The sequence below is a fragment of the Coregonus lavaretus genome, assembly GCF_964263955.1.
Source record: "Coregonus lavaretus genome assembly, chromosome: 3".
Lineage (NCBI taxonomy): Eukaryota > Metazoa > Chordata > Actinopteri > Salmoniformes > Salmonidae > Coregonus > Coregonus lavaretus.
Genome location: NC_139990.1, coordinates 28,098,824 through 28,110,482, shown reverse-complemented (window position 1 = coordinate 28,110,482; position 11,659 = coordinate 28,098,824). Strand labels below are relative to the sequence as shown.

The 11,659-nt window shown below is 41.0% G+C and overlaps 1 protein-coding gene across 1 annotated transcript; it reads right to left on the bottom strand.

Annotated features, from left to right (window-relative positions):
* On the bottom strand, positions 1–8,906 carry LOC311110592 (transcription factor AP-2-epsilon-like; the record flags this gene model as incomplete). The annotated part of the gene is given in 8 exon segments (XM_084153111.1): positions 1–262; positions 595–733; positions 1,160–1,278; positions 2,007–2,226; positions 2,229–2,237; positions 4,599–4,653; positions 7,108–7,551; positions 8,880–8,906. Coding segments are annotated over 8 exon segments (1,275 nt in total).
* Between the last annotated feature and the right edge of the window lie 2,753 nt (positions 8,907–11,659).

Genomic DNA, 11,659 nt, shown 5'->3' with positions numbered 1-11,659 from the left:
CTATTTGCGGTGCTTCATCTCCTTCTCATGGTGGCCCTTCCCACCCCCCTGGTCCTTGTCCAGCATTTTGATGGCTTCCACCAGGTAGCTCTGGAAGGCGGAGAGGGCGGCGCAGATAGCAGGGGTACCGAAGCCGTGGGTGAGCAGGCTGAAGTGGGTGAGGTTGCTCTGGACCCCGTGCTCCAGACAAGGGTTGGGACGACTCGCCCCCAAAGGAGAGCGGTCCTGGGACATCAGGTCCACAAACTCCTTGCAGATATCCCTGAGGAGAAAAAGTAGGAGCAGGGTTAGAATTCTTCAATGCTAACGTTAGCTTTAATGACATTTTCTTCATTATACCCGTTAACATTTTCAGGTCATCATTTAACAATGTAATGGGACGATAATCACTCTCATTAAAACTGTACACATTTCCTAAATAGCTTTGTCTGCTTCAGTTGAGCTGAAAATCTTTTTTAGTTGGTGTCTACCTTCACGCAATGCACACTATCTATATCTGTAGGTATATGTGATACTGGAGATTGTTCAGCATTAGTGAGACTGTATCTACTGTAAGAGTGTATTAGGCCCAGACAGGGATCATGAGACACTCACTTGGTGGCCAGCAGCATACTGCGCCGTGTAGGAAGCTGCTCAGGGTCGCTCTGCCTACACAGATACTCTGCTGTCGCTCTGGCAGGGAACTCCGTCTCACACACATACCCAAAGTCACGGGCCAGGTGGACCGCCTCACCTGGGAAGCGAAGGGATAAAATAGATTAGTGAATGACCAGATGTCAATTTGAAAGGTTGGCAGGAAATAAGGCAAAGCTCAGTTCTTTATGAGATGCTCTTGTTTGGATTTACCATTGGTTTAAGGTACTGAAGGGTCTTTTATGTTATCATCCATTTATTACCAATTTACATTCAATTTAATTGTGCAAATACATTTTTGTTGAAAGTGAATTACTCACAGTGGCAGGAGATTTTACTAGAGATTTTACTAAGCGATAACTGGGAAATATGTACTCTACCTAGAGTTGTTCTTTAAATCAATGTGTGTGTGTGTGTGTGTGTGTGTGTGTGTGTGTGTGTGTGTGTGTGTGTGTGTGTGTGTGTGTGTGTGTGTGTGTGTGTGTGTGTGTGTGTGTGTGTGTACAAGTCACTGTGGGCCTCTTACCCTCCACTAGAGCCGTGAGGAGGGTGACGTTGGCGGCCTTGCGTCGCCCGGCGGGGAGATTAAGCCCAATCTTCTCCAGACGCTCTCTCAGACAGCGCCCACCATTCTTTGACTTTGCCCTGAGGGAGGAGAGAGGAGACAGAGAGAACAGCTTAAGACCTGTCTGTGTGGTCACATGACAAACCACTGAGGCTAGTCCCTGGCTGTGGCTGCTCACTGAGTGTCCCCATGGCCATAGTCTAGTACTGCTGCCACTTGAGGGTTTCATTTCATACCCAGCTATCACCGTCTTAAGACATGTCAATGAAGACGTCCTGAGATGTGTTAAAAAGTGAAGACGTCTGTAAGACGTGTCTATAGACGCGTCTTAAAGACACTTCAAGACATCTTAAATATAGAAGACGTCTTAGAAATAAGACGTTTTATAACACTATAAAGAGTATTTCTGTGATTCCTTTGCTTTTGCTTTTGACCCCTTTTTCTACAGTTAGATATGGTGCTGAAGAATTTCATAGAAGGACAATGATTTGAAATATGCACTACTGTAATCTAACGTATGAACACTGAACAGGAAAAGTGGTTAATTAAAAAAAGCTGCATTAAAAATTAATAGAGGAATTTAAAATGTTTTATATAATATATGCATTATTACATTCTCTGTGGAGGAGCTGGACTTTTCTCACTGGATACATTAAGCAATCAAGGGGTGACAAATAATGTATTCCATGGTTCAGAATATATGAATACATCTGATGTTCAGACTTTTTTTATTTGATTTATTATCATGTGTGAAGCTTCTCCACTGTTTCGCTCTCCCACCCCTAACTCCAAACCCCACCCCTCTCACCTGCGCAGGACTCCGCCCAACAGGGAAGCGTTGAGGCACTCAGGCGGGGCCAGCCGTCGCTGCACCTCCCCCACGGTGACCTTGTACTTGGAGGTGGAGCTGAGGAGTGAGAGGCGGCCGGGGACGGAGCAGAACACCTCCCCTGGGTTGGACACGGAACCAATCCCTAGACCATCCTTACTGAGGTGGAGGGCCGACAGGGACGAGCCATTCAGCTTGGAGGGATGGGAACTGTGGAGAGAGAGTTAGGGAGAGAAGGGACGAGAGAGAGAGAGAGAGAGAGAGAGAGAGGAGAGAGAGAGAGAGAGAGAGAGAGAGAGAGAGAGAGAGAGAGAGAGAGAGAGAGAGAGAGAGAGAGAGAGAGAGAGAGAGAGAGAGAGAGAGAGAGAGAGAGAGAGAGAGAGAGAGAGAGAGAGAGAGAGAGAGAGAGAGAGAGAGAGAGAGATGGGGAAATAGCAAGATAGGAAGAGAAGGAGAGATTATAGAGGGAGAAAAAAAGAGTAAAGGTGAATAAAAATCATATTTCCACAATCCTTTCTAATATACATGAAAAATTTGTCATCCTTGATGTTCTAATGAAAGTAATGTGTTTATTACATGGATAATAAATTCAGTGGCACGTTTTCCCCTGTGTTGACAGCTCTAATTCTGGCACCACTATTGTTGTTGTTGTGGTCACAGCAGGTGGGTGCCATGTTTCTTTAAGTAACACATTACATTTTAGTCATTTAGCAGACGCTCTTATCCAGAGCGACTTACAGTTAGTGTATACATTTTCATACTGGCCCCTCGTGGGAATCGAACCCACAACCCTGGCGTTGCAAGCGCCATGCTCTACCAACTGAGCTACACGGGGCCATCTCATATAGATCTTATTCACGCCTCACTACTTTCCTCATATAGATCTTATTCACACCTCACTACTTTCACAGTCACTTTTCTCTGACTGCTAAGCTTAAAGACCTTCATTCTCAAGTATTGAGTGTTGCTAGAATTTAAATTGCCACTTTCCAGGTTTAAAAACTGGGAGAAACTGGGGACAAAGCAACACTATCATATGAATGCAAATTATAGAATTGTCGTGGCTAAGAAAGCACTTGAACCGTACAAATCTAAGCATTGTGGTAATATTTCCTGTTACTTGAGAGGAGCATTCTAAAAATTATTACGATTTAAACTGCCATTCAGTTCCTAATAATGATTTGTGTTGACGTAAAAAAAAAAAAAGAGTCCCCTTGGCTTTTTAATTTGTGCTCAAACATCTTTGTTACATCATCTTTTAAACCGTTAATTTGTTTTCATGAGATTAGCTGGTGTAGCCCACTAATCACACATCTCATGCCAGGACTGTGGGCTTGGATCTAAAGGCTGAATTGAGAGGATTGAATGAACCCTTTCCCTTGGTGAGCATGTATCTGTATCTGTGTGTGTTATTATGTATGAGTGTGCATTACTGTGTTTCTATGGTTTAGAAACTATCCTAGTATCCTCTCTTGCCCCTGTGTGTGTGTGTGTGTGTGGGGGGGGGGGGGTCTCTCTCTCTCTCTCTCTCTCACACACACACACACACACACACACAATCTATACCCAGCTCCCTACTACCCCCCTCATCCCTTTGGCTCAGCGCATCCTCCCAGTGACTAGCTATACTGTTGCGGAGTTATTATCTCTGTGCCTACTGTCAGCTGTGCTAGTGCTGCCGCTATGATGCCGTTTCTCAACTCTCGCTCCGTGGGCGGCGTGCATCTCTTTGCGACGCCCCACTGTGCAGCACAGATTCCCGGACAGAAGGGAGCTCTCTCTATCCCCCATTCAGAGCCAGCCAGGACCAGCCGCGGAGCAGCGAAGAGGTCTCTAAGCCCTCTCTCTCTCTCTCTCTCTCTCTCTCTCACTCTCTCTTTCTGTTTCTCTCTCGCTCTGTTTATATATCTCTCTCTGTTTCTCTCTCTCCCTCTCTCTCCTCAGATCCCCAGAGCTGCTTATTCATGTGGGCTTTGAGTTTGTTCTACGCTCTTAAATCTGTGGCCAGGAGTATGCGCTGTAATTGATCCATTCTCAACCTCGACAAATCAGTGGAATGATAGTCATTTTTCTTGAATATGAGTGTTGGTTGCAACATTTTAAGCATTGCTCATGCATAGATGCCATGTCTCCCGTGTAGTCACTCAAGCTGATTTGGAATTCAACTTGAATTGGTTAATCATGCCCCTGTGTCTTGTGAAAAATCCTAGTTCTTAGTATTGGTAATATTAGAGTTATCATACGGCTGTGAATTTCCCCAGAACTCTTTTATCACTTCTTTCCCCTCCCTTTTCCTTGCCCCACTTCTCTCCTCCTTGCTCTAATCCCCCTCTCTCTCCCTCTCTCTCTCATATGACCATGAACAGTTCATTAAGAATGACTGCCTTCAGGGTGAAGTCTGCAGCCGAGTATTAGAGGACTTCAAATGAAATAGCAAAACAGAATTATTTATAGTGTGTGTGCGTGTGTGTGTGTGTGTGTGTGTGTGTGTGTGTGTGTGTGCTGGAGGGGTGGTTGGTGTTTATAGGGAAGGCTACCCACAAACACACACAGAGCTCTGCCATCACTTACCTTTCTTAATGACAGAGTGGTCCAGGATGCCCAAGGCTGATCCCTCCTCCATTCCCTGTGTTGGGTAGATACAGTGGGCAGTCAGGATCATTTATTCACTACCCTCACCAGCCAATCCAAAACCAGTCTGGGGCCAAATGCAATCTATAATTTAGCTCTTATCACAGTGTATGAAAATTATAACAGTTGATCGGCAGTTTTGCTACAGTCTCGCAGTTCGTTAGTGCAGTTTATTTGAGAAGCTTTATTTAAGGTTATTGTAGGGCTAATAATACAGCATATGCCACTTTATCCAAGGCCAAGTGAATACATTTACAGTGTATGTGATCTCTATGAACAGTGTGGAGTTGTGGTCCACACCCTATAGGTGTGGAAGAAAAAGCAGTAAACATAATTGCACTATTTGTTGAAACTGGCTGTGCAAATATACAATGTTGTGTGGTCAGAGAACAAAGAAGAAGACAAAAGTTGTCCCTGCTTAACATTGTCTTTACTCTATGAAAACCTAGACATAGAACTGACATATTTTGTGTTTGTGAGTTGAGGGGGGAATCTTAAGAGAGGGCTATTGGCATGAGAATCACTTTGTCAAGTCCATATGTCTTTTACACATTTTATGTTGTGTGTACTTTTGACATGTTAAGTTGTAAGTAAAAAAACTATAGCCTAAGTATGTTTTTCACTTGAATTACAATGAGGATAATCGTGAGCTAAACCCTGCAATCGCAATCCTTTTCAATGTGAATTCAATACGCATCGGAAATTGTGAAAAATGTAATCTAAGCCCAATTATCAAGTCACTCTAAATCTTTATATAATGATCTATTTTAAGCCTAGTCCTACATATTTTTATATGGACGGATTAGGCCGCCTACTTGTCTATTCAGCAAAGAAACTAAAAACAAATAGTAGTTTGTTTATACTGATATTATACTTTTACTGATATTCTACATGTGTCATGAGAAGTATGATAAAATTCTTCTGCAGAGCGAGATGCTCTTTGTGTCGGTTTTATAAGGGGCTCAAACGTGCGAATTGAATCCATTAATCAAATGAAGGTTCTGTCAAGAGAGGGCGTTTAACACAAACATGCCCTGGATGACTCCATGCCTGCCGCTTGAGTAAGTGTTTCTTTGTATTAATGACCACGGGAATCAATTGGTTGCGCCGAATTTTCTGTGAGCGATGCAGGATGTTTTGAACAAATGCGTCTGAATCTGCACCTGCTTGTGTGTGGTTGACTACTCAATAAATCCATAGCAACGTTTAAACTATTGTTCTTGCTAAATTGAAAATGCATACCATAATATGTTCAACACTTCTCCCTATGACTTCAATGGATATCGGCTAAAGCCACCAACGAAACGTTGGCTTGCTTCATGTGTTAGTGGATAGCCTACAGGCTTAAATTAGCCTTGAATTCTGACACACAAATAACAATAAAACTATTCAGGAAGGAAAGAATTACAAAATTCCTAATATTATATTTAATAGTATTACTATTATGTATTTCTAGGCTATTTCTGATTTATTTTTTCAGGAGATTAACATAAATTTTGTAAATTTTTTCGCTACAATTAATACATTGTCAATAGGCTATTGAAATTAGAAACAAAGTAGTTATATATAAGATAATTGTATAAATCAGCCTATTATTTTGTTGATATTTCCGATATCCATGTCTATTTCAATTTACCTGAAAGAAATGGCTTATCCAAATCATCTATTTGATTACTGCGTCCACAAAGTAGGCTAATATAGTTAAACATATCACACTATATGTATTCAAGGTCTAATAATGTAATTGTTAGTTGCTATCAGATGTAATTGTTTGATCTCCGCCCGCTATATTTAACATAACAACGCTTTGGGGATTAGGTTGAACTAATATAATTTTTAAGCTAACGAGACAAGCGAGCCCCTGCAATTAGTGGACCAATTCCGTTTAACATGATTAGGTATACATGTATCCATCAACGCAATCATCACCACTTAGACAACTCTCTAGCCTATTTACACTGCTACAAGGAAAAGATGTCCATGGTCTCTAAATAAAGTTTTAAAACTGTGCGTATACTCTCGCAATAAGATCAAGGCGAAGAGCAAGGTCATTTGAATTTGACAGGTGGCCATTTCGAGACAATTATTAGTCCAACAGTTGGTAAATATGCAATATTTTACAAAATGCTATATGAATTGCATTTACAATTAGGAATTTTTGTAGGGTGGACCCTTCGGAAGAAAAAAACGATTGCGTAAAATACGCACCAAAAAAAAAGACTATCACAGTAACAAAATAAAAGTGACAGAAAGAATCCTTGCCATACACACAATTATTAAAATAGTTATAGATTCTTCCATAAAAAATAGTAAACTAATGCAGCAATTATCTACATAATGGGTGCATGGGTTAGGCTATGTGCTGGAAGGTGACTTTTACGCACGACCAATATAGTGTTTGTGAATGGGAGAAGGAATAATAAAAAGGTCCACGCACAAATAAACCCACCTGCATGTCCTCCAGTCCGTGATGTCCAATGTGCATTCCAAGAGGACCATCCCCTAGCGCTGCAGCACCCTCACCGAGTCCGTGGAGAAGCCGGGGTACACCGGGGTACTCCCGACGGGGGTCGAGGCTTAAAGCCCGGTGTGACTGTGACAATAGCCCCCCCTCATCCGACCGCGATCTCTGCGAGTGCCATGCCGCTTGCTGATGCTGATGGATGGAGTTGATGGAAGTGTAGGGGTCCGATAAGTGAGAGTATGCAGAGTCCTGGCTCTGGGAGTATGAGAGCGAAGACTGTGGGTATGGAGGGGGGAAGTATGGAGGTTGGAAGTCAGAGGCTGGTGTATGGCAGAGCGGGGGAGCAGAGGAGTAAGCTGCCTGGTTGAGCGAGGAGAGTTGGGACAGTCGCCCACTCGGCGAGGAGCCGGTCAGTCCGTCCGCGCGGTCCTGTGCGTAAATAAAAAAAAGTTGGTTAGGCTTGTAAATCATTTTTTTTTAGATTACATGCAAATGCGTCGATTAAATGCACCAAATGTCAGGCCTATAATTCAAAGATTTTTTTCGACTCAAATAATCTTTGCAAAACTATAAATAGTATCTTAAGCTTTATCATAAGCACATTACAATTCGTTATTATTGTGTCAGGTGATTAACTGAACTACAATGAAATTGGAATATCACACTAAAAGAAAAGGACCTTAGAAATACAATTTAAATCAGTTCGATAGCCTATATAAAACTGCACAAAACTTTGTCTGTCTTGCCTAATATTCAACTATTTAATTCTAAAATGTCAAAATAACTCAAACTGAGGGTTTGATTTGCATGCAGACAGGCAGCAGGTGCCTCTGGCATCGCTGCATGACAGTGTCAAAAAGGTAATGGCCACTGAGAACCCCAACAGAACAAAGGACAGGTATCTAATGCGCAATAGCATTATGTTGCTCCAGGAAATACAACACTCAATATGATAAAATATGTGCACACATTTATGACTACAGGAGCTTATGAAATATTTACAAAATATTGCAAATATTTTCATGGGAAATATAAAGCGATATAACCTAAACATAACTTCTATTGCCATTTTGTCTGAATGAATTTGGGAGTCATCAAGTAATATTGTAATAACATACCATCGTCCATGAAGTCATTTTGCAATATTCTCCAATTGTCCTGTAGCCTACATTCCTCTCCATATGCATGCACTTCCTGGTTAAAAATCGATTTTTCTAAAGCTGGGTCACTCGGATCAATTTTGTTGTTGGAACAATGTCCATTATTAGAAACGAGCAAATGGGGATTTAAAAGAAAAAGGTCATTTAAAATCTGTATAAAATAATAAATGTCAACATAAAACCGATAGCAACTAGATATAATATATATGCTACCATCTGTATGCCTTATACATTTCACACTTTTAGCAGTTTAAACTTTCATTATGCTCACCACAGCAAAACGCAATGGGACTTTTCAAAATGATTATTATCTACCATCTCAAAGTGTCATCATCGTTTAGTTGTCTCTCTTTAAATTAATATTTCTACGGACACTTTGATGCGGTCCGATTCTCCCTCGCTTTGACATTCCGCATACAGTCGATCTATCCAGACAGCTGACAATGACAATAGCGGCGCCGCTAGTGCGAAGTTAACGTCACATATCTGTGCCCACTCAAGTCAAGACAAAGTTGTAGACATAGAAGATGACAAGACCATATAGGACCTAATCTGGGCTGCAGACTAGCGCGGAGTTTTGAATGTACAGGGACTCACCATAGCGGAATATGTGTGGACTAACATCTCTTCTGGTTACCCAAATTCACAGTCTAGGATATGGATGCCGTCAATGTCTTAGCTATGTCACCAAATAGTTATAATCCAAGCTACTTTCATCTGTCTACAAGATCCATGCAGGAAATAGCTCAATCTGATTTTTCTTCTTCTTGCGTTTAGAAATGTCTCAACGTGTCAACCCTCAAGCACGTGCGGTTAAGGATGCTTCTGCGACGCGCTGTCAGAAAGTGTCCTAAATTTTCCCCATGCGCGCGCTACTTATAGGTTTCTGAACGCGCTCAACAGAATGAGGGGAGGGGTGGGGGGGTCCAGTTCTCTTAAAGAGATATTCATGCAGACATTCATTCATTCTCCCACATTTCTGTTTGTTTGATCATTGACCTACCTACCTTTCCTTTCTTTTTAGATTAGACGGTTGTTAAACGTAGTTATTAAACTAACCAAACATCCCCCATATTATTTGCCTCCTGTTTTAAACGCCAAATGAGAGGTCTTGTCCCCAGACAACCTAAAATCATTTTGGCACGGAATATGCATCAAATTGCCTATTTGCTAGGCTATGAATCAATATCCAGCCTTCTTTTTTTTAACTGCCTCGTATTCAAACCATTACACACGCTATCCATCTTGCTCAACTTTTTGTTAGATGATACAGATAACTCAAAACAACTTTTAAGGTGTTTTTGAAATATATTTACAGAATTTTGAATAATTTAAGAGTGCTGTCTATGACAATGAGTGAATGTTATTTATAGCATTTCAAGCATCCAAATTGGAAAACGTACCATTTGCTAAATCGATCCTCAAACCCATTTTAGCATCAAACAAGTTCTGTCACTAGTTCTTGCCACTATACATCCTATTTAAAACATGTATATTCATTACAAGAAGCCCTACCAGTAAAAGCATGAGAGAAAACTATTTTCCAAATTCGTTAACCATTTTGTAAACTTGTATCAATTCAAGCATAGCCAAATAATGTTACCTGAAGACAGTAGGGCTCAGTCTTCGTTCGCGATTTCCAAAGCATGACGACGTTGTTGTAAAGGGCGGCCGGGTCGCTAGATTGGAGTTAGGCTTGAGCAGGGGGTTATAGCGGGTAACAGGAGGATGGATAGAGACGAGCTGAAGGTAGACTGAAGAGTGAGTTAGTTGGAGTAGCGATGCACTAGTTTTGTATGAGTCACAGAGACAACGACGGAAGTTTGGGGAGGGGTGTAAGGGCGGGAGGTGAGGGGAGTCAAGAGGGCTGCTAAATTAGTGCAGAGAGAAGGTGAGAGTTTCATGCCAATAGGAAATGTGTATAGATTATAATAACACACTCAGATTTACCAAATCAAATCCATGAAGTTGTACTGTTATGTGCAATTATGTCATTACGCAAGACCATGACATTTTAAGCAAACTGTATAGAGACCAGATTTGAATTAATTACAGGCAAATAATTATTATATTTAAGCGTTTTCATAGATATATCCATTCAAAAGGAATTATTAGAACTGTACACTCAACTTCAGGCTACTGGTGTCTCTTCTTGCTACTGTATCATTTGAAAACTTTGTCCGGACTTGAGACCCTGCAGATTTTTTTGATCAATTACATTTCTCAGAAATTACACATCATCATGCTGTGACTTTTTCTTTTTGTAAGAAAAAAATGAATGAAGTTAAATGCCGCGTTAAAATCTAAAGGGCAAAGGTAACTTGACATTTCGGAGAAAATAAGTCAAAACTAAATTCTTTCAGTTTTATGGATTGTGAATCTCATCTGCCAAAAAAACAATTGTTACACTGATATATCAGTGTCAAAATAACTTCAATAAGTAACCATGCATAATTCTGGGATTTACCATGACCCAAAGTACCACACTGCTGTCAGAATGCCATCTAGTGGTAGAAAAAGCAATATGCATGGCCACATAAAATATATTGGTTTACCTTAACTACAGTATCATATATACCGAACAAAAATATAAACGCAACATGTAAAGTCTTGGTCCTATATTTCATGAGCTGAAGTAAAAGATCCCAGAAATGTTCCATAAGCATAAAAAAGCTTTTTCTCTCAAATTGTGTGCACAAATTTGTGTACATCCCTGTTAGTGAGCATTTCTCCTTTGCCAAGATAATCCATCCACCTGACATGTGTGGCATATCAAGAAGCTGATTAAACAGCATGATCATTACACAGGTGCACCTTGTGCTGGGGACAGTAAAAGGCCACTCTAAAATGTGCAGTTTTGCCACGCAACACCACAGATGTCTCAAGTTGAGGGAGCGTGCAATTGGCATGTTGACTGCAAGAATGTCCACCAGAGCTGTTGCCAGAGAATTGAATGTTAATTTCTCTACCATAATGTGGTTTTAGAGAATTTGGCAGTATGTCCAACTGGCCTCACATCCACAGACCACATGCTGAGGAATATTTCTGTCTGTAATAGACCTTTTGTGGGGAAAAACTCATTCAGATTGTCTGGCTCCCAAGTGGGTGGGCCTATGCTCTTCTAGGCCCACCCAAGGCCACGCCCCTGCAAAGTCATGTGAAATCCCTGGCCTAATGAATATATTTGAATTGCCCGATTTTCTTATATGAACTGTAACTCAGTAAAATCTGACATTGTTGCATGTTGCCTTTATATTTTTGTTCAGTATAGTTACTATACCAATTATATTAGTATAGTAGTCTAAAGTTAGTTCATAAAGCGCATCACTCATTTCAGAAAACAGGAAGAACATAGGTTATGCATACATTCAGTAAGT